Source organism: Cetorhinus maximus, chromosome 14 (genome assembly GCF_964194155.1).
Source record: "Cetorhinus maximus chromosome 14, sCetMax3.hap1.1, whole genome shotgun sequence".
Classification (NCBI taxonomy): domain Eukaryota; kingdom Metazoa; phylum Chordata; class Chondrichthyes; order Lamniformes; family Cetorhinidae; genus Cetorhinus; species Cetorhinus maximus.
This window is the reverse complement of record NC_135892.1, coordinates 101,349,566-101,375,892: the sequence shown is the minus strand read 5'-3', so window position 1 is coordinate 101,375,892 and position 26,327 is coordinate 101,349,566. Positions and strand designations below refer to the sequence as shown.

Genomic DNA, 26,327 nt, shown 5'->3' with positions numbered 1-26,327 from the left:
GGAGAGGCCGATATGCATCATCCACTCAGCACTTCTGGCTGAAGATGGTTGCTTCAGCCTCATCTTTTGCACTGATGTGCTGGGCACCCCATCATTGAGGATAGGGATATTTGTGGGGCCTCCTCCTCCAATGAGTTGTTTAAACGTCCACCACCTTATTCACAACTGGATGTGGCAGGACTGCAGGGCTTAGATTTTGGAATTGCTTAGCTCTGTCTATCGCATGCTGCTTCTGCTGTTTGGCATACAAGCAGTCCTGTATTGTAGCTTCACCAGGTTGACACCTCATTTTTAGGTATGCCTGGTGCTGCTCCTGGCATGCCCTTCTGCACTCTTCATTGAACCAGGGTTGATCCCCTGGCTTGATGGTAATGGTAGAGTGGGGGATATGCCGGGCCATGAGGTTACACATTGTGTTCTAGTACAATTCAGCTGCTGCTGATGGCCCACAGCACCTCATGGATGTCCAGTTTTGAGTTGCTATATCTGTTCGAAATCTATTCCATTTAGCACGGTGGTAGTGCCACACAACATGATGAAGGGTATCCTCAATATGAAGATGGGACATTGTCTCCACAAAGATCGTACAGTGGTCACTCCTACCGATACTGTCATGGGCAGGTGCATCTGTGACAGGTAGCAGGTGAGAACGAAGTCAAGTAGGTTTTTCCCCCACCACCTGCCGCAGGCCCAGTAAAGCAGCTATATCCTTCAGGACTCAGCCAGCTCGGTCAGTAGTAGTACTATCAAGTCACTCTTGGTGATGGATATTGAAATCCCCCACCCAGAGTACATTCTGCACCCTTGCCACCCTCAGTGCTTCTTCCAAGTGGAGTTCAACACGGAGGAGTAGCGATTCATCAGCTGAGGGGAGCGGGGGACCGGTACGTGGTAACTAGCAACAGGTCTCCTTGCCCATGTTTGACTTGATGCCATGAGGTTTCATGGGATCCAGAATTCATGTTGTGAACTCTCAGGGCAACTCCCTTCCGACTGAGTCGCACCACCTCTGGTGGGTCTGTCCTGTTGCTGGGACAGGACACACACAAGGATGGTGATGGCAGTGTCTGGGACATTGTACGGTATGAGTATGACCATGTCAGGCTTGACTAGTCTGTGGGACAATTGTCCCAATTTTGGCACAAGCCGCCATATGTTAGTAAGGAGGACTTTGCAGGTTAAACAGGGCCGATTTTGCTGCTGACATTTCTGGTGCCTAGGTCGACGCCGGGTGGTCCGTCTGGTTTCGTTCCTTTTAGATTTTGTAGCAGTTTGATACAACTGAGTGGCTTGCTAGGCCATTTCAGAGGGCATTTAAGAGTCAACCATATTGCTGTGGTTTGGAGTTACATATAGGCCAGACCAGGTAAGGATGGCAAGTTTCCTTCCCAAAGGAACATTAGTAAACCAGATGCATTTTTTTTTACAACAATCGACAATGGTTTCATGGTCACCATTACCAAGTTTAACTGAATTTAAATTCTAAGATAAAAGCAAAAAACTGCGGATGCTGAAAATCCAAAACAAAAACAAAAATAAAAATAAATTTAAATTCCACCAGTTGCCATCTGAACCCATGTCCACAGAGCATTAGCCTGTATTGCTCTGTATTGCTAGTCCAGTGATATTATTACTATGCCATTGCTTCCCGCTGCTTAAGCAGGCATCATAGAGAACATGGCACTGATTTCATCCAACGTTGACACACAAGGGAAGTGAGCAGAATACTGCAGCTTCCCGATGTTCAGCCAAATTATCGCAGCTATTGTCCAGGGAAATAAGACCCTTCTCCCAACCTTGTAATCTTGTGTTGCTGACTACCCCCCCAGCCCACCCCACAAGCAGAATGTGTGCCGGCTATTTGTAATAATGAAGTGCTGTTACTGGTGGTTTGTGGAAAATGGCTCAGTCACCTACAGACTAAATACCGTCTGAACACATTATAATAAACTTGACAGAACTGAAGCAATAGGTTATTAAGGTTTGTCTTCTCCAATGGGCTATGATGAAGCTGCAACTGCAACCACAGAAACACTTAGCATAATGACAGGTGTGTAATGACCGTTTGTTTCTTTACTTTGGTGGACAGAAGATGGGTTTTTTTTGGGGGGGGGGGGGGGGGAAGGAAAGGAGGGCGGTTCCAATTTCTGTGCCTCATAAGGTACAGGATATCAATGCAAACTCATCGCACTGAACTAGAGTGCCAAAGGCTGTATTAACCAACCCATATAGCCACCAAATAATTGACTAATGAAGTTCAACACAGGTAAATGTAAGGTCGTACATTTGGTAGGGAAGAACTGGGAGGCAATTCATTACTCGGAGGGTGCGAGTCTAGGTGGGGTGGTGGAACAAAGGGATCTCGGAGTACAAATACACTAATTGCTAAAAGTTGAGGCACAGGTTAGCAATGCCATTAAAAAAGAGCAAACCAAGCACTAGGCTTTATGCCTCGAGGGATAAAATTGAACAGTAGAAAAGCTGTGCTTAACCTGTATTGAACTACGGTTAGGCCACACTTAAGAGTACAGTGTGCAGTTCTGGTCACCATATTATAAAAAGGATGGAGGCACAGGAGAGGGTGCAGAGATTTACAAGGATGATTAGCGCATGTGCCTATCAGGAAAAGATTGACAGGCTGGATTTCTTTTCTCTTGAAAAGCAGAGGGCTGAGCGGTAACCTAATACAGCTCTTTAAAATTATGAAAGGTTTTGATAGAGTGGATGCAGAGAGAATGTTTCCTCCTGTGGGCAAGAGCAGCAAGGGCCCAGAGGAAGGTAGATCCCTACAGAATATATTTTGGCACTACCCAAGTCGGTTTTCCTTGTGAAGCCCGTAGAGGCACTCCTGCTCCTCACAAGAATAAGTTCAAATTAACCTTTCGGGCTCCTCTTCATTAGCTCCTTAAGTACAAAGACAGCAATCTGGCTCCCCACACATATCAGCACTAATTGATTTACGCTTCGATTGTCCAGAAGTAAGCCCCTGAGCTGGGAAGACAGCACAGGCTGGGCCATCAGTGGGAAGAAAGTGCTGAGACATACCCGCTTTGTTTCAGAGCCCTGGTTTCCTCTTTCCATCTGTCAGAAAATCTCCCTCCACACAAGGGAGCCAACGGCAGCTCACACTGCCAATGAATATAGAGAGGTCAAGTCTCCCATGTTAAGGTCATCTATATTAAACAGTAGCATCAATATTAGAAGCACTGGGCACTGGCAGTCAATGACACTCGATCAGTGTAAAACTGTCTTCTGTTTTAACTGAACTCTGCAGACTGTCAGATCCAATAATCTTTTCCCAGATAGGTTCCCATATGACATTGGGAGTTAATTAAAAATATGGCCACATGTGCCAAAAAACAATCAGAATATTAAAGTGTTAATGTTCATGTTCTGTTGTTGCAAAGGTAATTCCTTCAAACTAAGATTCCTAATGGCAACACTCACCCCTCGAGCAGAATTAATTCAGCGCTGCTCAGCTCTTGAAATATCAACGACTGACATGTCCCAACTCAAGAAACCTACATCCCCTCAGCTTACCCTTCACCTCTGCCCCAAATGCATTCAGACTCAGGTGCTGGCATGCATGCACTGACACACACAACCTGGATAATGGTATGGCTCGTGTCAAACACAGCTCTCTAGGGGTACAACAGAAACACACCAGCCCAGTCGACAAGATTAACTCTGAAAGCTCCCCGTATCACGGTGTGGACATTACTGAAACGTGTCTCTCTTAACGTTACAGATGCATAATGAAAAGGAATCATTTTACCAATTCAGTCTTCAGGCTCAGAGCTTTGGTCATACTGGAAAGCTGGGAAAGCACCCCCATTGGTGCAACATGTCAAATTACAGCTAGAAATTTGTGTGGGTGGTTAAGCAATCATTCTGATGCCACTGAATTCTTTCCGAAATAGGCACAGATGGGAATAAACTCCACCATCCACCCCCTGTCACCACCACCCAGTATGCTACATACTCCAGTGATTTTCGCACAGAAATTTATTTTCAACGTGAGAAACACCAGTCAGCAAGGTGCCATTTCGCTGGCAACATCCAAGTCACCGGCAAAGGGGTTTTATGCCTTGAGATTGTATTCAAGGGGTCTTTGCACTTAAGGCTCCATGGGGGTGCTGTCTTGGGATAAGCACAGGATTCTAGATATTCTGCATAGCTGGGTTTGATCATCCACCTAATGCGCTATTGAGCTGCTGATATCAAACCCCTCCCAAAAAAAGCAACTGTTTAGATGATAAAGTTTGCAATACTGCCGAAATCAATGACTCTGATGGCTCTAACCTGTTGAATATTCTATCATCAGGCTCCCTGCTACTGCTTCCTGCACTATGAAAACTGCTGGCTATTTGCTGCCTCTCTGCCGTGCGTGTTGTCACTCAGACGCGTGCAGTCCTCTTGCACTCCAGCTCCCAGCCACCATGCCCCTCTGCTGACTCAGGTAACTCTTTGAAAGCCAAGAGCTCCACAACAGGGAGAAGGGTTAACTACAGAATGAGGCATAGCTACAGAATTATGGGGTAGCAACCTGGATTAGGCTTTTCCTGCGTTGGGCTTAATTATACGGCCAGGGAGCTGGTTTGACATTTGCTGTCAGGGCTCATCTAGTAACAGCATTTTGGCAGCTCATTTACATGAGATAAACTGTCATGCTGTAAAGAGGGAGCATTGCTATCAGCACATTAAAGAAAAAGCAAATGGGACAACCTGCAACTTTAACATCCTATTGCTTCCCTATTTTCTCTTCTATCTATCCCTGTCATTTGGTGAATAATTGGATGAGTCCAGATGAAAGTACTGAGGAGAACTGGCTGGGAGGAGTTGCAGAGCCTGACAGTGTGATGGAGCTGAATTAGCATCAGCAGTGATACAGCCATTAATCCAGACTGCTTCCACAATCGTGCTCTTGTGACTGTGCATGTTAATTCATCTGCCCTGCACTGTCAAGTCCAAAAGCTTCTTTGATGTCATTAGCACTCATCCTTTAAACAAAATAAAACTTTAAAAAAAAAACACTACATTTAATCATGAGCTGGTCATCATCAAATTCCTGACGGTGCGAGGCTTCCTTCTTTAAGTAACTTGAGTCCTCATGAACAGCTTTTTAGATGATTCCCGTTGCATGAGGGAGACCAAAGTATTCAGGAGGAAAGCACATTGTTAAAATATTGTTGATGGCTGTGGGTTGGGAATTCCAACAAGGCCAGTGGCAGGGACAGTTTGTATCTGACAAGCCTGGTCAGGCAAGTTTCCAATCTCTACCCTGCTCTCAGTGGAAAGCGCTGGGTAACGGACACACTTCCTTGATGGGAAGTAGTGGGGGGGGAACCCACTCAACAACAACCTGCCTTTGTACAGCGCCTTTATAATGTAGTTAAAAACATCCTGAGGCATTTTTCAGGAATGCTTATCAGGCAGCAGCACATAAAGAGATTTTGGGACAGGCAAAGAAAAGCTCGATCGAAGAAGTATATTTTACAGAGTTGCTTAAAGGAAGTGAGTGATGTGGAGAGGCGGGGATGTTTATGGAAGGAATTCCGGAGCTGAAGGCATCGAATGCTGAAGGCACAGTCGCCAATTGTGGAGTCATTAAAATCAGGGATGCACGAGATCTACTCTCAAAACATCGCTTTGTAGTTTGATGCAGAAAATCAGTGGAAGGGGCCGTACAACCCATAAATATTCAAATAGTCGTTTGGTAGTACAGAACTTGAGTATTGCTGAAAAAAGAGGCGTGTTTTCAAAGCACATGAGCAGGGGAGAGGCCTCATCCTGCGTGAGACAGCCAGAGTGAGTGTGGGTTTTGGAAATTTGGTGCACAGTGGGAATTTGGTGCAGAGGGGAAGAGGTACTCTTTGCATTTTTTTTTGCTTCTTAAATCAGTGGTCTTGCCCTGCTGCAGCAGTAGAGGCTACAAGGGAGAGAAATGACTGGTAACTAGTGGGTAAGGTTGGGTAAGTATTTACTACTTTTATCACTTATAGTTTAAGGTCTTTTTGTGGTTTATACTTTGTCTATTCTGTAGTAACGAGGATCAGGAAAGAAGGGCCCTAGAGTAGTTGATTTAAAAGGTTTAATTTAAAGGCAGGAGAGCTCGAAGCCGTGGTGTGCTCCATGTGGGAAGCCGGGAACATTTCCAGTGCCCGGGACCAGCATGTGTGCAGGAAGTGTGTCCAGCTGCAGCTCCTGGAAACTTGGGTTTCAGAGCTGGAACGGCGGCTGGGGACACTGTGGAGCATCCGCGAGTCTGAGAACATTGTGGATAGCGTGTTTAGAGAGGTGGTCACACCGCAGCTGAAGGGACTTGAGGAAAGAAGGGAATGGGTGACCACCAGGCAGTCCAAGAGAAACAGGCAGGTAGTTCAGGAGTCCCCTGGGATCCCGCTCGCAAAGCGATATTCCATTTTGGAGGCTGATGAGGGCGCTGGTTCCTCCAGGGAGTGTAGACAGAGCCAAGCTTCTGGCACCACAAGCAGCCTGTCTGTACAGGAGGGGAGGAAGAGCAATAGTAATAGGGGATTCTATAGTTAAGGGAAAAGATAGGTGCTACTGCGGCCGTCAACGTGAATCCAGGATGGTGTGTTGCCTCCCTGGTGCCAGGGTCCGGGATGTTACTGAACGGCTGCAGGGCATCCTGAAGGGGGAGGGTGATAAGGCAGAGGTTATGGTACATGTTGGTACCAATGACATAGGTAGAAAGAGGGATGAGGCCTTGCATCAAGATTTCAGGGAGCTAGGCAGTAGACTAAAAGGCAGGACCTCTCGGGTTACAATCTCTGGATTACTCCCAGTGCCACGTGCTAGCGAGCACAGAAATAGGAGAATAACACAGATGAATACGTGGCTTAAGAGTTGGTGCAGGAGGGAGAGTTTTAGATTCCTGGATCACTAGGACCATTTCTGGGGATGGTGGGACCTGTACAAGCGGGACAGTCCACATCTGAACCAGAGCGGGACTAACATCCTTGCGGGCGGGTTTGCTAGTGCTGTTGGGAGGAGTTTAAACTAATTTGGCAGGGGGAGGGGACACAGAATGTTAGAAGAATAGGGACACATCATAATACAGTAAAACAATCAAGTCAGAGGGAGTACAGCTGCATTAAGTGTCAGGGGAGTAAGGCAAGGCTTGATAGCCTCTACTTTAATGCCAGGAGTATTACAGGTAAAACGGAGGAGTTAAGGTGAGGATTGACACGTGGAATTATGATATAGTAGCCATCACGGAGATGTGGTTGAGGAAGGGGCAGGATTGGCAGCTCAATATTCCAGGATACAGAATCTTCAGGCGAGACAGGGGAGGGGGTAAAAGGGGAGGAAGCATTGCATTGTTAGTTAAGGAGTCAGTTACTGCAGTAAGGAGAGATGATATCTTGGAAGGGGCATCAAATGAAGCTTTGTGGGTAGAGCTTAGGAGTAAAAAAGGGGCAGCCACATTGTTAGGTGTTTATTATAGATCCCCAGATAGTCAACGGGAAATTGAGGAGCAAATATGTGCACAATTCGCAGAGGTGTGTAAAAACAATAATAGGGTAATAATATTAGGTAATTTCAACTTTCCCAACATCAACTGGGATAGACATAGTGTTAAGGGCTTGGATGGAGTGGATTTCTTGAAATGTGTACAGGCGAACATTTTAGGTCAATATGTAGAGGGTCCAACAAGGGACGGCGCAGTGCTGGACCTAATTCTGGGGAATGAAGCTGGACAGGTGGCTGAGGTGGTGGTGGGTGAGCATTTTAGTGATAGCGACCACAACATGGTACAGTTTAAGTTTGTTATGGACAAAGAAATCGACAAGTTGCAAAAAAATGTTTTGGATTGGGGGGGGAGTGGATTTTGGTAAAATAAGGCAGGATCTGGCCAAGATAGACTGGGAACAGCTACTTGTGGGTAAACCTACAGAGGAGCAGTGGGGGGCGTTCAAAAAGGAAATGGGGAGGGTACAGGCTCAACATGTTCCCTCTAGGGTGATAGGAAGGAGTAACAAGCCCAGAGAACCATGGATGACCAGAGATATTCAGGATATGATGAGAAGGAAAAGAGAGGCTTTTAGCAGGTACAAGGGGAGCAAATCAGCAGAGGCATTAGTGGAGTACAGAAAGTGCAGGGTGGAGCTTAAGAAAGTAATTAGGAGAGCAAAGAGGGGATATGAGAAAGCTCTGGCTGGTAAAAGTAGGGAAAATCCCAAGATATTCTATAAGTATATCAATGGGAAGAGGATAACCAGGGAAAGAGTAGGGCCCATAAGGGACCAAGGGGGCAATCTATGGGTGGAGCCAGAGGACATTGGTAGAATGTTGAACGAATACTTCACATCCGTCTTCACCCAAGAGAATGAGGATGAAGGTATCAAACTCGGGGAGACTGCGAGGTTCTTGAGCAAATTGATTTAGGGAGTGACAAGGTATTGGAGGTGTTGGCAGGCTTAAAAGTGGACAAATCTCCAGGTCTCGATGATTTGTGTCCCAGACTGCTGAGGGAGGCAAGGGAGGAGATCGCAGGGGCTCTGACCCAAATTTTTAATTCCTCTTTGGCCATGGCGGAGGTGCCAGAGGACTAGAGAACAGCTAATGTGGTTCTGCTATTTGAGAAGGGTTGTAGAGATAAGCCAGGGAACTACAGACCAGTGAGTCTCACATCAGTGGTAGGGAAGCTATTGGAGAAAATCTATCTCCACTTGGAGATGCAAGGTTTGATCAGGGATAGTCAGCATGGCTTTCTCAGAGGGAGGTCATGCCTAACAAATTTGATTGAATTTTTTGAGGAGGTGACCAGGTGTGTAGATGAGGGTAGTGCAATTGATAACATTTATTTGGATTTCAGCAAAGCCTTAGACGAGGTCCCACATGGGAGACTTATAAAGAAGGCAAATGCACATGGGATACAGGGTAATTTGATAAGGCGGATTCAAAATTGGCTTAGTTGTAGGAGACAGAGGGTGATGACAGAAGGATGCTTTAGTGACTGGAAGCCAGTGTCCAGTGGCGTACCACAGGGATCTGTGCTCGGTCCCCTATTATTCGTCATTTATATAAACGACATAGATGACTATGTGGGGGGTAGGAATAGTAAGTTTGTGGATGACACAAAGATTGGCCAAAGAGTGAGGTTGAGTGTCTTGGGCTACAGGAAGATGTAGAAGGGATGGTCAAATGGGCAGATAAGTGGCAGATGGAATTTAACCCTGAAAAGTGAGAGATGATACACTTTGGAAGGAGTAATTTGACATGTAATTATTCAATGGATGGCATGACACTAGGGAATTCTGAGGAACAAAGGAACCTTGGCGTGTGTGCCCATAGACCTCAGTAGGCAGAGGGGCATGTTAGTGAGTGGTGAAAAAGGCATTTGGGACACTTGCCTTTATCAATTGAGGCATAGATTACAAAAGTAGGGAGGTCATGTTGGAGTTGTATAGAACCTTGGTGAGGCCACAGCTGGGGTACTGTGTGCAGTTCTGGTCGCCACATTATAGGAAGGATGTGATTGCGCTGGAGGGGGTGCAGAGGAGATTCACCAGGATGTTGCCTGGGATGAAACATTTAAGTTACGAAGAGAGGTTGGATAGACTTGGGTTGTTTTCGTTGGAGTAGAGAAGACTGAGGGGCGACTGAGGTGTACAAGATTATGAGGGGCATGGACAGGGTGGATAGGGAGCAGCTGTTCCCCTTAGTTGAAGGGTCAGTCACGAGGGACACAAGTTCAAGGTGAGGGGCAGGAGGTTTAGGGGGGATGTGAGGAAAAACTTTTTTATCCAGAGGGTGGTGACGGTCTGGAATGCACTGCCTGATAGGGTGGTGGAGGCGGGTTGCCTCACATCCTTTAAAAAGTACCGGGGTGAGCACTTGGCATGTCATAACATTCAAGGCTATGGGCCAAGTGCTGGTAAATGGGATTAGGTAGGTAGGTCAGGTGTTTCTCACATGTCCGTGCAGACTCGATGAGCCGAAGGGCCTCTTCTGCACTGTGTGATTCTGTGATCTTGCCTTGTTCTCATCAAAATAATTTGCAAAAATACCAAATGTAAAGGGAACAACAATTTATACTACATGAGAAGAAAGTGCTGATTGGTTGGCAAGTAGACTCTGATTGGTAGAGGCGTTGCCATTGAGAATGCTTCAGTTAACTGATGACAGTTAATTGCCAAAATTTGTTTCAATTCAAAGCAGGTAGGTTGCCTGTGATTGGTCAAGGCATTGCCCTGGGGAATTGGCTGTCGCCAATTTTGTTTAGTTGAAAAGGCGCAATGTGTGTACATGTCCTTTCTCTCTGTCCGGCGTATTAATGTGTGTAGCTTCTAGCGTGCCTAAATGCGCCACGCTGCCAAGCCTGACTGATAATCGTTTGTTTAGCAAATGTTGTCCAATTGTGAAATCACATTTAATGTTGGGCACCATGTTTTAAGTTTTGCATGCGTGGGCTGGTTAGGTACGGTCAGTGCCTTGCCTGTTGCGAACAGCTCAGGTGACATGTTGTTTGAAATGCCAGTCTTTGGGCTTACATACCTAGCATGACACCGGCACTGAAATTCATATACTACATTAATCATTTGTGTGATTTTTCCCTTTACATTTGGCATTCTTGTGAATTGTCCTAATGAGTGCATGACGAAAAGCTTCGACAACATGTGTCTTATGTCAGCAATGCGTAAATATTCCTTTGCCTTCTAAGCCAAGGAACAGAGCATAGCATGGGGTGACGGGTAGGGGTGTACAAGTAAGACAATCACCGTAAAATGTGGAAGTCTCTTAGCATGAATTGACAAGCAGGCTAGGGTGTTGTGCAGATGAAGGGCATGATCAGTAGCCTTGCGGAAACACTGTGCTTTGCTGTTGGCTGCAGTACTGTTAGGAAGGCCAATGAGAACAAGGAGTGGTTGCTAACTATAGCTGGAATCCACAAGGTGTTGTTTCTCTCTCACGGCTTCCTTATAAAACAACAAATTATTTAACAGCGCCAGGCTCAGTGCAGAGAGCAGCAACATGTTGGTCTTGGCACTCATTACTGTTCTTTGTCCACACAAAGAAGTCTACAAATAGCATGGCTAGCTGCATGGTACAAATATTCATTGCTGTTATCCTGCCAAAGATTATAAAGACACAAAAGCAAAATAATGGAATGTGAAACATTTCCTCTGTAATGTCCTCTAGATGAGAAGGTCGAAAGACCAGAGGAGAATAGCTCCAAATTACCAACTCCTCCTCGAATACTTTTCTGGTCTTGCTGAGGCCCACACAGAGACCATTAAAATAACATTTGTCTTTTGGAGCACATACATTTAGCACGAGCTCAGCGTGTTCCATCTCATTCATGACAAATACTTAAAACTTTGTGCAACATTTGAGGATTTCCTTAAACTAAAACTTCAATGTTGTGCAACTGGAGGAGCATATCACACTGCCTATCTTGAACTGACAGGTTACAATAATGGACTGTAATGCGATCAAGAGTATTATCTGATCACCGAGAATGCGTTAGGGGTTACTGTATAATCTCTGTGCTCTAATAACTGTATAAAGTGCTCGACATTTATTCACACAATCTATGGCATCATCTGAACCCCTCTCTTGTATCATAAATTTATGAAACACTTTCACCTATTTCAACGCTCGGCCCCGGAGCCCGGCCGCCACGCTCGGCCCCGGAGCCCGGCCGCCACGCTCGGCCCCGGTGCCTCGCCACAAATGTCAGTCTTTACTTACTTGGGGATATACTTGCATTGGAAACAGTTCAGAGAAGGTTCTCTAGGCTGATTCCTGGGATGAAGGAGTTGTCTTATATGGTTGAGCAGGTTGGGCCTATACTCACTGGAGTTGAGAAGAATGAGGGGTGACATTATTGAAATATAAGATTCTGAGGGGGCTTGACATGGTAAATGCTGAGAGAATGTTTCCCCACGTTGAGGAATCTAGAACCGTGGGCACAGTTTAAAAATAAGGGGTCTCCCAATTAAGATGGGAGGCATTTCCTCTCTCAGAGGGTTGTTAGTATTTGGAATTCTCTATCCCGGAGAGCAGTGGAGGCTGGGTCACTGAATATATTCAAGGCTGAGTTGGACAGATTTTTGATCGACAAGGGAATTAGAGATTATGGGGGACAGGGAGGAAAGTGGAGTTAAGGACACAACTAGATCAGCAATGATCTTATCAAATGGCGGAGCAGGTGTTGTAGGCCAAGCGGCCTAGCCCTGCTCCTACTTATGATCTTATGTGCCTCACCATAATATTCAATCCAAGCGCCTCATCTCAACACTCAATCCCAGTGCCTCGTCTCATTACTCAGTCCCAGCGCCTCGTCTCAATACTCAGTCCCAGCGCCTCGTCTCAATACTCAGTCCCAGCGCCTCGTCTCAATACTCAGTCCCAGCGCCTCGTCTCAATACTCAGTCCCAGCGCCTCGTCTCAATACTCAGTCCCAGCGCCTCGTCTCAATACTCAGTCCCAGCGCCTCGTCTCAATACTCAGTCCCAGCGCCTCGTCTCAATACTCAGTCCCAGCGCCTCGTCTCAATACTCAGTCCCAGCGCCTCGTCTCAATACTCAGTCCCAGCGCCTCGTCTCAATACTCAGTCCCAGCGCCTCGTCTCAATACTCAGTCCCAGCGCCTCGTCTCAATACTCAGTCCCAGCGCCTCGTCTCAATACTCAGTCCCAGCGCCTCGTCTCAATACTCAGTCTCAGCGCCTCGTCTCAATACTCAGTCCCAGCGCCTCGTCTCAATACTCAGTCCCAGCGCCTCGTCTCAATACTCAGTCCCAGCGCCTCGTCTCAATACTCAGTCCCAGCGCCTCGTCTCAATACTCAGTCCCAGCGCCTCGTCTCATTACTCAGTCCCAGCGCCTCGTCTCAATACTCAGTCCCAGCGCCTCGTCTCAATACTCAGTCCCAGCGCCTCGTCTCAATACTCAGTCCCAGCGCCTCGTCTCAATACTCAAACCTAGTGCTTTCCCTCAGCATTCACATTTAACTCTTCAGTCTGCAATACCTCTCATAGATTATTCGTGTTTTCTCATTAGCAGTTGGTATCAGGGAAAGCATTATTAAATTAACATTTAGAATTAATCACCAGGAAATGTTAGATTTAGCGATGCCTTTTTTTTTTAAACTGGCGCACAAATTTGAATGATTGGATTCTCATTCTTTTGTATAATTCACTTCTCATGTCACAGCTTGCTGAGAGAAAACGGTGTTGAATCACCTCTGTCTCTGAGCTTAAAATAACAATGGTGAAAAGATTTTCTAGTCACTCTGCTGCCCAGATCATCAATGCAACAAACTTTGCTTTCTAAATCCAGTAGCTTAGTATCCCAAGTGTGCTCGTGATTTTAGTATTCTAAGCCTTGTGCTTCTGCCAGAATGAAAGCAAAAACGGGGAGTAAAAGAAAAAGTGAGCTCTGAACAACCACCAAATGCTTTTCCATCTTAAATCTATCCCAGATGGCTTCTCGCTGACTGTTTTTGTTCCATTTATGGAACGACATGTAGAACCACTTCCGGGTCACGACACCAAGGTATCAGCCCCGTTAAAAATAGATGGGGGGGGGGGGGGAGAATTCTTAATCTTTCTTAACATCTTATGTAAACACCTCCTGGGTGAACAAACGCAGCAGATATGGGTGCAAGTGACTTTTTAAACTTTGGAAAGGATTTTAATCCATTAAGGAGATTATGGCTGCTAGGTCATGCAAATAAAATAACTGGTACTGAGAAATGACTACATGCCCTCATGAGTACTGCCTACATAAACAATTTTTGTCATGCAGGTACTAATCTGAGGAGTATGTGTCCCCACACATCCTCTCCCCACTAATCTGTCTCCATTTAGAAGTCACTGGAATTGTGTCATCTGCAACAGCTCAGAAGGGCAGTTTAACAGCCCAATTAAATAAAGCAAACATTAACCTTATTCCTGTTGTGTTGCCTGCTGTACTCAATAGATAAGTGAGTAAATGCAAGAGAAAATGTTTACACCTAGGCTTAAATAATAATAATAAAAGCAGCAATTCAGTATCTGGTAGGCCAACATCAATAACCCTAGCCAAAGTGGCAGGCTTGAGAACGCTTAGTAGCGAAGGCGGGTCCTGAGCTCAAACCAAGCCTGACCCCAACACTCGAATGCAGCCTCAATATTGAAGATGGGATGAATCTAAAGATTCTTATCAAATGAAAAGTTGTTGCATGAAGTTAGGAGTCAAACCCAATCAGCCAGGAGGATGTTAACCCGCTTCCCCGACACCACCCCCACCCCCTCCTCAAACCCCACCAAAGTTTTCCTTCCCTTCTCTCCTGAGCCCTGGTTTTTGGCGTTATGTTCCTCCAATGCCCAGACCAAAAGACCCCTTTTATCCAAGTAGGTATCAGCAAGCTCATCTATCCTGAAGGACATCACAGCTGAGTCCAACACTATTCTCGCCTGACATCCACACATGTGCCCTTTCCAGCACAGCTGGGGCACCCGGGCAGTGGGTAACAAAAGCACTGACAAGGTGGACTTCTCTCATCCTTTCCACTGTACATAATGGGAGAAATACGAACATATATCAATGACGGACAGGTAAAGACCCTCTAAGTCCATCTAGCCTGGTTCACACAATTGCAATACCTTCTTTTTCTCAACATAGACACTCCCCACCTCTCTCCAAACCATGCGATCTCCTGAGAGAGCAAAAAGTAATCCGGGTCAATTTAGGGGAAAAAGTCTGGGAAGACTGGACATTTCGGCATGTGGGTACATCCAACACAAACGACCAATAGCAGTGCTCATTCAGTCAGAGTTGGAAAAGAGCATCAGTCAGCTCCGTATCCTATAACAGGACTACATTTTCATTCTAGTGCAGGATATTTTACAGAGTGTAGTTAAAACTGCAATTACAAAGCATTTTCCAATCATATCTCCTTCAGCTGTTTTATCTGGATGCTTAGCTGATTTCCAACCAACCCTTTAGTGAATCTAATTACTTGCCTGTTTTCATCCAGTGACTTTGCCATAATTATTACCTCGTCACCTGAAAATGTTTAATTCTCCTCTACACCAACCAGTTCTAATCCTACTTGATTCTACCATCAGCAATATTAGACAGGCAAAGGCCCCTGCTAAATATCTTCAGGAGACAAATATACATCCACTGACAAGTACACATTCACCTACAAATCCAAATGGTTCTGTACAATGGGGCATCTCTGGCATTTAAGAATCATAATGAAGAAAAGACCTCGTCAGTCGGGGTGTCTGTGGCCGACAGCAGAGCAAATGCCCCTCATAGCAGGGAAATGTGTTCTTTACTGCATCTCAAACACATATATCTCTTGGATCAATTAACGTCACATCATGCCAAGTTTGTCTTGCAAAACACTGTCCTGCCAAGTAACAAAGATGCAATCCAACACAAGCTTTCAAACTATTTAACAGAGAACATTATTTCCAGTGCTTGATTTGTTCAACTGTTAGAAGTCTGGAACTGATACAAAAGTCTGAAAGAGGAGACTGGGTGGTGCAGTGTGTTAGTTAGTGCGCTATCCTTTCATCTAGGGACCTTGTCTTAAGTCCAGTCCACGGGCTGTGGCAAAGTTTCCTTTCTCTTCCAGCTGCATAAGGGCCCCGAGACTGAAATGAGCTTAGGACAGTCCTGACTGTGCTATCAAAAAGCACAATGTAAACTGAACTGCCACTCTAGAGGTGAAGACTGCCACTGTAGGCTGTAGCTAAACTAATTTAAAATCTTGCAGAGAGGAACTTACATGCCCCACCCAATCTTCACAGGGATGACTGATGTGAAACATGGAAATAGTATACCAGGGATAATAGAAGTTGAAATCAAGGCACTTGTAGGGACACAGATGGGGGAGCTTTTTTAAAAATCTAACAACTACTGCTCCTCACGTGGTGTATAAAGTCCTGACATTGGATGCATAACACATAATATTCTGTTTCCCAGCGCAGGCATTCCTCACTTTGCTAAAAAAAAAGGGACTCAATCAAATATTACATATGTGTGGGAAGTTGGTGGGTGGGGGCGATGAAGGGGTGGTCAATAAAAAAAAAAGGCCAAATAACTTCCAGCAAGCTCCACAGACTGCCCCCTTCCCATTTTGTTTTTTCAGAGGCAGTAGCAGCCTTTTGAAACATTGCTTTATCACCAGTGAAATAACGAGACTGCTATGCAGCTATCTGCCTGCACCTGCACATAGTCAGGAGGACAAACCCAAACAAACTTGCCAAATATTTGTTTTCAGCAGATCAAGACCAAAACAACAGGTCCCTCTGTGCAATGACTGTAGAAGGATGTTGGGCGGGGTATATCGGCTTTTATATCTTCCTCAGCCACAGTAGCGGCTAATTTTCACCCATGCAGTTAAGGGTTTCCCATTTTTCCACAAAGGAAAACAGAAATTCATATATATACACACACACACACACATTCAGACAGACAGATGCACACTCACACACAGACTCGCACACTCACAGACACACGCACAGACGCACACACAGACACACGCTGAGCACTCTCCTTTAAACAAAAATAAACCCATTCTGCCCAAAGGTGGACTTTACCAAGACACCTCTGCCTAGAAAGAGCAGAGTGGCTCCAATAACAGAGAAAGCAATGGGTTAGTCACGCAGATGTAGCTGGTACTCACCTCTGAAGCACAGACTTAAAAACTGGGGTCTCCACACCTTAACACATCCCTGAAGCCATTAGATTTCTACCTATCTATCAGTGGATTTCTCACTCTTTCCATGTCTGTTGGCTTATAGAGGATGTTATTTTTGGTGCTGTGTACACTAATGAAATTTTGGGCAGGGTTTCTGAGCTGCCAGCCAGCGTGCTGGTTTTGTCAGCATCTTTCTACCCCCGAGATATTTTTGGGAAGGCCGGGTTGGGGGCAGAACGGCTACCCGTGGCAAGTGGCAGGTACCAATTCAGATAATTAATCTCTCACACTGAGTGGGATTATGCAATCAAACTGGAGAGGGGGGTGCGCCCAACAGTGACTGAAGCACGGGCAGTGAGAGAAGATGACCTGCAGGCGGGAGATGGGGGTGGGGATGGGGCAGGGCTGCTTCATCCCCCTAGGGACAACCCGTCCCAGACCCATCATGGGCTATCGGGCCATAGTTGCACCCATATTTGATCAACTGGTCGTGGTGCGGCAGCTGTGCCCATTTTTAAAACAAATTGTTTTTTTACCTGGCCTTCAGAGGACATCTTCATTTTGAGGGCACCCTTCCCTCTCTTTCTCTCTGCAGGCATCAGCAGCTCCCACCTTGGACAGTGAGGCCACTGATGTGTCATTGCTGGAGGGCCTCCTATAGGCCCTCCAGCCTTCGGAGCCCACCCGTCAGCCTTAAATGAATGGCGAGCGGGCCCTATGGGAACTCACTGGCCAGCTCGCTGTAAATCGCGTAGGGTGACCATTTCTGCTGGTGCGGGGTCAGGACCTACATTTGGTCCCAACGCTGGGATCCTGACCCCAGATGGAAAATCCAGTCCATCCTTTCCTATGGGTCACTAGGAATAATTTCACCCTCTCATCCCTCCTCCTCCAGCACCCGTCAAGAACAGGGGCATGGGGAGGGAGGTGTACAGCAGAGGCAGCGTCCTGCCCTCCTGCTTGCCGCCGCACTTATGCCAGCTGCTATTTTAAGTCGCAGATTCCAGGGGTTGAAACGTTGAGGCCCTCATTGTATAACCTGCCTGTTTAAGGCACATAGCTCCTTTAAGCCAAGCTAAAGGTTGCTTTCAATGTTGCAGCTGGCTGCGTACAAGACATCCTGTCGACATTGACCCACTTAAGAAATTTTCTTTATACCTCCTCCCATTGGACAGGGCATGGCAGCAAATGCCACTTGGCTTTCCGTTGAGTGCGTATATTTTGGACTTTTGGAACTGCCAGTGAATATTATGACTGCGCTCATTAAAAGCAGCCCATCTGTGTGTCCACTGTACCATACAGCAGTGTTTTGCATACGTTTTGTGCACAGAGGAATGTCCTGCAAACATTAACACGCTCCCGGGAACCCCGGGGCTGATTTCAACTTCAGAAACTACCAGCAGGAGCATTGCAAGTACTGTCATTCTACTGCTAACAGCCAAGCAAATTGCAACACGTTGCGTAGATGCATAACGATAGAAACGTTCTAACATCTGTAACATTAAATTAAAATGCCAACAAAAGTGTCCTGTGCATTTTTAATGTGCTGGAATGTGGAAATTCCTGTTTCCCAGCTGAATGTCTGACCCCCATTTCTTAAGTCACTACCTTGTCTCTCATGCTAACTGGTCCAAAGACAAGGTGGAGGGCCAAGCTTAAGGAGAACGTTGGGGAAATCTATGCTTTCGCTTAATCGAAATAGTGCAACAGCTGCCATGGATGATACTAAGGGTTTAAGGATATAGTTATAAACAGGCTAACAGATGAAGTCTGTATTCACTGATGGTGGGTGGGGTTGTTTACACAGAACCGCTCCAAATTATGAAAGGGGTTGAGATTAAATAATGAAAGATTATTTCCACAGTTTGTAGCAAGAGGAATAATTTCAATACTAAGAATAGATAAAAAAGAATCAGGTCTAAAAATCCCTCCACTGCCATTGCGGCCTCCTTCAACTCTCCTCTTCCAGGTATCATGCCCTTCAAAAGCGTTGGTGACCATGATCATGCTTGGCAAAGTACTGCACTGGTTTGCCTTAGCCTTCTGCATTACGGCTGACCAGGAAACTCTCCCACTCTTACTGCCTGCCATCAGGTGTATTGGAAAGATTTGCAGGCTGATAATCAATCTACTTGGGCCAGATTATCAATGCACCTTACATGGTCATCAAGTCCCAGAATAGGACTTGAACACAGAGCTTCTGGCCCAGAGGTAGGGACACTACCCACTTTGCCATGACCTCCTTCCTCCAGCCCTATGGGGGTAAAATTCCACTGGGCCAGGAAGAAAAACAGGCAGCAGTGGGTTGGCTATTGACTACAATGGAAGGGGAAACTGGACATGGTGTAGAAATGAGCAGCCCATCTGCTATCTTCCATTTTGCGCCCGTAGCGGCATTCAGTCTTACAGCCCCCCACTATCGTTGCTCTAATCCTCCAACCTTCCGGCTCTGATCTGCTGCATATGCTCCTGTTCTTCCACTTTACCACCACTTGTAGGGCCTTCAACTCTCTTGCCCTGGCACTCCAATTCCTCCTGTAAACCCCTCTGCCTTTGCTACTTAGCTTCTCACCTTCAAAAGCCCCCTTGAAACCTTACTCCTCAACCATGAGTTCAGTCACTTCCTCTTAATGTCTCTCCTGGTTCTGATTGGGTCTGTCATTCCCAAACCTTTGAGAGATTGTTCTTAAAAGCAGGTTTTCAGGAGAAAGATGAGTGGCAATGGGGGAAACTAGAAACATATTATAGGGTGCAGGAAAAAGCAGGGAAATGGCTTCCTTCTGCACTGAAATTTCAGTAAAACTGACTTCATAGGACTACAGAAATAACAGCCAGTTAACAAATGGAAATTTAAACAAAACACCTTTGAGCTTCGGGGCATACAGAATTCTGTGGTAAAACAGAGGCTTTCAAATAGATAATAGGTGCAAACAGTGACAGAGTGAATCTGGCCTTCAGTGGGTGTGGATTGAAGACAGACATCAGTCTAAAGGAAAAACAGAATTACCTGGCATCCGCAGTAGCTTTTAGCTTTTTGTTTTTATATCAGTCTAAAGGACTCTACTCTCAATTCTCTATCTGCCCACACCTACTAAACAGTCAGTTTATAATATATATATATGTGACCAATATTTAGCATGATCTGGGACAGAAGGCGATGCCAAATTTACAACTCCTAATCTTAAGTGCTTTAGTGACATTCAGTGTTTATTTACCTTCAATCCGCTTTAACGCCGAAAGGCAGCTTTCCCGACTGGGAAAGACAAATGGGTTGCTACAGGTCCGAATGGTGTCACACTCACACTTCCCATTGACTATGTTGCAGCCTGTTGCTAGGTTCTCATTGCAGGGCTCAAGTCCAAGGAGTTGGTCGTCTTCCCAGCTCTCATCTGAAAGAAAAGTATTTTCAGAACATGGCCAGGATCAAAATAAGTCTACAATTTACATGTCGCTGTAAACTGTGCTTAAGTATCAAACAAGTCACAATCTTGGCACTAGCTTAGATACTGATTAATGGAATTGCTCCCGAATACTTGTTTATATATGACATATGTGGGGTCCTCTCTAACACTCAATAACTAATCGCTTTCCACATGATTTGCCTTCAAAGTTCTTTTAAAAAAAACTTTCTTTCTTTAAAGCATTCAAATTCAGTCAATGCTTTAAAAGGGGAATATCAGAGTGGGACGGAGACAATAAAAGCACTGCAACACCCCACGTATGTCCTACAACACTTAAGTTTTGAATAGCACAGTGCCTTTAAAAGTAATTAGCATTTAAAGGCTCCCACCACCACCCCACAATAATGATGCCAGAAGATATTATTTTAGAGGTGTGATACAGATGTGATTATGGACACCAGGCAAAAGGGGAGCCCCAGAGTGATGTCGGTGGTTAGCTTCAAGTTATTCACAATTCTTGCGTACACACACCTGCAATTTTATTTTCAGTTTACTCATTCTGAATATTCTTCAGTTAACAAACGGCATATCAAATCATGGCAGGTACAGATTTAAAAAGAAAACAGAAAGGATCTTTTCTCTTCCCGCATTGCGGGTCACATTTAGACATTTGACCTGGAACTTTTCTGTACACACAAACAAATGATATAGTAAAAATATTTGATAAAATATTACAAATTATACCATATTTTGCATTTGTTTATGCCCATTTTTTTTCCATTTTCTCCTCTCCAGTATCTGCTGACTCATGTTATGCTACAGTTCCACAGGTAGCAGGAGTTCTGCAGTACCGCCCCCAAGCGTCCATTCTACATGTGTGAGCTTAGACCACGAGGTGCTGACAGGCTACAGATGCACTGTGGCTGTGCCAGATCATGTCCTTGTCTGACTAGCGCCTTCCAGCTCACTGGATATTGACTTGTGGCAGGAGCTCACACCCCATCCATCTCAAGTACTGTTTTCTCCCTCCCCTTGTCCAATCTGAAGGAACCCTCATTCCTCCTCTGCCTGAGATCGGCTATTTCAGTGCACACTAGAGAATGATCAGGGGCTTCCATGATGTATATGGTTCAGCATCACACCACCCCCTAAATTTACCCACCAAGGTCACCAGGGGAGCTTTTTAATAACTATCCTGTGTAACCACTTAAACCTCACTGATGGCTTTCCCCTATCAATTATAAAGTTCCTTCTTGCATTTCATGGAGATAACATAATGGAAATCTATGACATTGCAAGAAATAAAAGAAAAAGTTTCATTTGGATAACAATGCAAAAATGTGGGTTTAAAATACTGGAAAAAGGGGGAAATAGCACCAAAGAATCACAGTGATTATACAAGTGGAGGTTATTTGAACCACAGTTCTTGAAGTGGGGCTACCTGCTTTAGTCCCATTTCAAGCTTTTTTCTCCCCATCTTCTTATGTTCTTTTTTAAATATTTATCCAATTCATTTTAAATGGTGCTGCAGCCTCTCCCTTGATAGCCACTTGTGGTAAAGTCTTAAGGTATCCCTCCGTGCGCAATGACTTCGTCCAGCTTCCCCTCCATTCTAGTGGCATCAGCACATTGTGGTTCCCAAGTCCCAGGAGGCACCAAATACAATGTTAGTTCTTGTAATCAACATGTTTATTCCCCTTGTTGGCCCTTCGATTTTAACCAGAAACCTGTATAGGCTCTTTGTAGCCCTTCTCAGCAGTCTAAGCATGGAGGAGGTCACCAGCTGGGACAATAGACTTTTGGTCGTGCAGTTAACAGGCTGTCAACTCACATACTCTATTAGTCAATATAATACGCAGCACTTATTAATTTTTCAATAAAAAATTTCGAGGTTCTAAGGTCACAAATGAATATTGTGGAAAAACATAACTGGGAAATTTACCCATTTTACACTACTTTGAGTTTCTTTTAATTTAAAGTGGAGTATAAATATAGTGCATGGTAATAAATCCATCAGTGATCACATTATCCCACTTGCACTGTGGCCTATATCTCAATTATCAGATAATTCTCCTAGGCTATTAGGTTTGTAAGATTTATAACACAATTTCCCTCTTTCCATGTCAATGTTCTGCTCTTCTCTTGTACAGGCACCGACTCTTAATTAGGGTAAGTCTTCACAGACCCAAGTTGCCCTCCGGTACCTTATCAACCTCCTCTTGTCAATGTTCTTCCCTTGTATCAGCACTGACTCCTACTAGACCCATGGGTTCCCTTTGGTACCTCAGCCTAGTGGTCAGCATCCTATGTCAGTCTTGTCTGACTGGAGGTGGCATCTTGGCTAAGCCTCATCCTATCAGGCTTCCAGCCGAGGTCACTGGACACTGATTAAGTCAAGTATCCCTGATTTGCCCTTCGCTAACTCTTGTTAGTTACAAGAACTAACATTATATTTGGTGCCTCCCGGAACTTGGGAACCCCAATGCACTGATGTCACTAGAATGGAGGGGAAGCTGCACACAGAGGGACACTGTAACACTTTACCACAGACCAAGGCAGAGGCTGTAGTGCCATTTAAAAAGAACTGGATAACTATTTGAAAAGGAGGAATATAAAAGGACGGGGAGAAAAAAAGCTGGGAAATGGGATCAAAGCAGGTAGCCCCACTTGAAAAACTGTGGTTCGAATATCTTCCATCTGTATAATTATTGCGATTCTTTGATGCTATTTCCACTATTTTAAACCCAAATTACATCTACCACAGCATCCTTATTCCCTCACCAGCTGAAACCATCTAATCATGATCTTGACTAAGGCCTGGGCTCAGCTGCTTACTAGTTAAACTTGCTGAGGCATTCAGAAGCCTGAAACAACACCTTTAACCAACATTCCCCTGTCAACTTCTGCTTCAGAATTTCACACCAGAATGAGACATATCAAAACCTTGCTTTGTTTAAAAGTTAGGAAGTTCAGGTCATGGGTTTGGGGTGTGCTGGAGCTGCTCTCCTTTGTGTCATCCTAAGTACTCAACTCTTGTTTTGCTATATCATGTGCTTTGGGGTTGGAACTGAGCCCAAAGAGGTCCCAGTGGTACAGTTAAGGAAATCCTTGGGATATAAAGGAGAGAGGGTGGAGGGCTCTAAACTTTCAGGATAAGAAAGGGAAAAAAGAATGCTGACATTCCTGCTGCCCAGGAATTTGGAAGAAAGCTCTGGAGGCCAAATGTTAAGTTACCTTTACAAAACAAACATATTTCTCACGCATGCTGTGTACCTGGTTTCCAACACTCCTTCCCACCCCTCCCTCCTCACAGCCTGAAACATAGGAACATGGGACTTAGGAGCAGGAGGAGGTCATTCAGCCCCTCAAGCCTGTTCCACCATTTGATAGGACCATGGCTGATCTGATTGTGCCCTCCACACCACCCCCCCCCACCCCCCACAAAGCCTTTGACTCTCTTCCCAATCAAAGGTCTCAGAAACAACGTTAGATGATTGGTAACTGCGGCTGTAGCCGGACAAACAAATAAAGCCGATTTAAGTTCCTGGAGAAGAGATTTTGAATTCAGCTATTGTTTTGTTTGCTCCATCGTGAGAATTTATTTTCCAAGACTCATTGCTGCCGCCTGTCTTTCAAGGCTGGAAGCTCAAGACAGCTTCTTGCTTGTAAGTTTCTGCACTTGAAAATTAATAGGAAGAATTAACGGGGGCGGGGGGGCGGGGAGCGTTAGAGGTTTGAAAAGTATTCGCGAGGCATTTAAAAAAAAATAACTACTGTCCTCTTGAGAGGGATGCAACATTTGTTCTACTTTTAAAAACTCTGCTGACTGAATGAAATCAGGTCGGTCCGGGTTCGCGCTGAAGCCAAATTTGCAGAAGGCGAAATGTTTCCAATATCTTAAAAAAAAAATTGGATGACATTTATGTTTTTAATCCTCTCGCCAATTTGATTCTATGAAGCTTCCAAAACAAAAAAAAATAAAACAGACCCTGCACATCAAGTCACCTCCCCCCGATCTTATCTACAAACACAGGTACAGCTCTGGTGCAAACTAAACCAAGTACGTGATCGGATTGAGCATGAGGTTTCGATGCCAATTCCAAAATATAGGATAGCCTGGTGTACTAAGTGGGCAAGGTGTTTCACCCCTAACCACTATGTTAAGCTGATCTTCTTAAACTAATGGATAACCAGCAAGTGGCTGGCGCGGTGCTCCACATCTGTAACGGTGCATTCTCCCTTTTAAATGACAGGAGTGAGCGACACTGAGGGAATAGGTGAAAGTTGCAGCGAAAAGTTCCTCGGGTGTGTGTGTTTGTTTGTTTGTGAGAGTGCGGCTGTTGTGTCCTAAACACAGACAGAAAGGAGCGTTTGCCTTCGACAGCGACAGCTCTCACGGTGCCTCGCAGCTCAGCTTCCTGGAGGCAAAGAGTGTGCGGCTTCCAAATCTTAGGAGCCGATCCGTACTCAGACATAGCAAACATTCCTGTCAATCCCCCCCCCCCCACCCCCTCCCATCAGCAGCTCACAGTCAAAGGCAGGGCTCCCAGCACCGAATCCAAAAACAGCAAGGCATCTGTTGGCAAGCGGAAAAAAAATGGATCGCCTGCACATTCTAACAGATCACAGCCTCACACAGCTGGGGATGTACTATTATATATATATATATATTAAAAAAGTGATTCCAATGCTATGCAAGTCATCACACCAATGCAAAAAAAAAACCCACCACCACGCAGTTAACATACAGATCCGAGCCACGATCCAATACAAAGTCTAAAGCCCAGCAAAGCTGCAGAAAGGTGCATTGCTTTTTGGAAAATACAGCAGGGCAAAATGTTGCTTCCAATGCCTGGGGGGAGGGAGATTATACAAATGTAATTATATATATATATAGATAGATTAAAAAAAAATAACGTCGTTTTCCCCTCCCACTGAAATGTGCAAACTGCAACTGGAGTTAACTTCACTCGGGTCCAAGTTACAGCCTGCATGCCAATCGCGCCATGTTACTAAAACTCCGCGCTGAGTGTTCAAGAGCTACCTTCGCAGAGCCCGACTTGGTAGCCGGTGATGGAATCGCCGTGGAAAGGGGGTCTGATCACACAGCGGAGGCCGCGGTCGCAAGTCCCGTACAGACCGTACACCCCGCCGCAGCTCTCGTTCTTCTGCTTGGCGCAAGTGGAGCAACAGCCGCAGAAGTCCATCACGATACTCCCGGGGCAGTTCCTGGGCTCTTCGCATTTGGATGCATCGCACGGTAAACACACCAGAGCCCGGCCGCTCTGAGCCAATAACTGAAGGAGATGCAGGACTGCCAACAACTTGGCAGCCAGGTACATCCCTGAAGGGAACATTTTTTTCGCACCGCTGCTTTTCTTCCTCTTTTTAAAAAAAAAAGGGACAAAACAACTTTTTTTTTTAAAACCCCCCAAAAAAAACTTCAAATCACGGCGAAAGTTTCAAAGATTAAAAACTCTGTTCTCCTCTTGGACGATCACTTCACAGGATGCCACTTCGACACAAGACAGCGTCATGCAGAGGGAGAGAGGGGGGGGGGGAGAGAGAAAACAAGAGAGAAACAAGAATTTTTTTCCCCTCTTTTTGCCTTCACCCCTCCCCTCAAAAAAAAAACAAAATTAAAAAGTTTCTTTCTGGTCAAAGACTTCCAAGAAAAGTTGTCCCGGCTTTCTTAAAATTTCTCTACTTCCAACACCCCCACCTCCTCTCCCCCACCCCCCCAACCTCCCTCCCCAACACAACACAAAACACCCTGTCTCTTCAAACAGAATCGGAATTGTCCGTACAAAACTGAACTGCGAAGCTGGAGAGTTATTTGCACAATTTTTTGGGGTTTTTTTTTTCAACCCCCACACACACACCCCCTCCCCCCTCACTTTTCCTCCACCCCAAAAAAAAAAGAATTTTTGTTCGGACGTTGCTTCCTTCTCAAAGGGAAGAAGGGGATTTCCTCGGAGCTGTCGAGCGAGCGCCTTGTCGGACTGTCATAAGGAGCGTTCGGCTTTAATGGCACAAGCTCAGGCTTGGAGTGAGTGAGTGAGCTGGAGCTGGAGCTGAGCAGTTGCGTTGCGCTCGGTCCGCACTCAGGCACATGGATACACACACATTGACACACCAACCAACTCAACCCGCAAGCAGCCAACCAACCAACCAACCAACCGCATTCCCCCCGCCCATCTCACACATACACACACACGCAGGCACGTCAATCAAACCTCGCCGCTATTGTGACGTCT

General features: G+C 45.4%; 1 protein-coding gene across 5 annotated transcripts in view; it reads right to left on the bottom strand.

The window, feature by feature from the left end:
• Window positions 1–25,801, bottom strand: part of crim1 (cysteine rich transmembrane BMP regulator 1 (chordin-like)) — a 212,232-nt gene extending 186,431 nt beyond the window's left edge. The window contains exons 1-2 of one of the 5 annotated variants that reach the window (XM_078557345.1): window positions 25,115–25,801; window positions 19,885–20,058 (exon numbers count right to left, since the gene is read on the bottom strand). In XM_078557345.1, coding sequence (XP_078413471.1) covers window positions 19,885–20,058; window positions 25,115–25,427 — 487 coding nt within the window. In that variant the 5' untranslated portion in view covers window positions 25,428–25,801. The remainder of the gene's footprint in view (window positions 1–19,884; window positions 20,059–25,114) is intronic. The other 4 variants (XM_078557349.1, XM_078557344.1, XM_078557347.1 and 1 more) reach the window with 4 other exon arrangements.
• Between the last annotated feature and the right edge of the window lie 526 nt (window positions 25,802–26,327).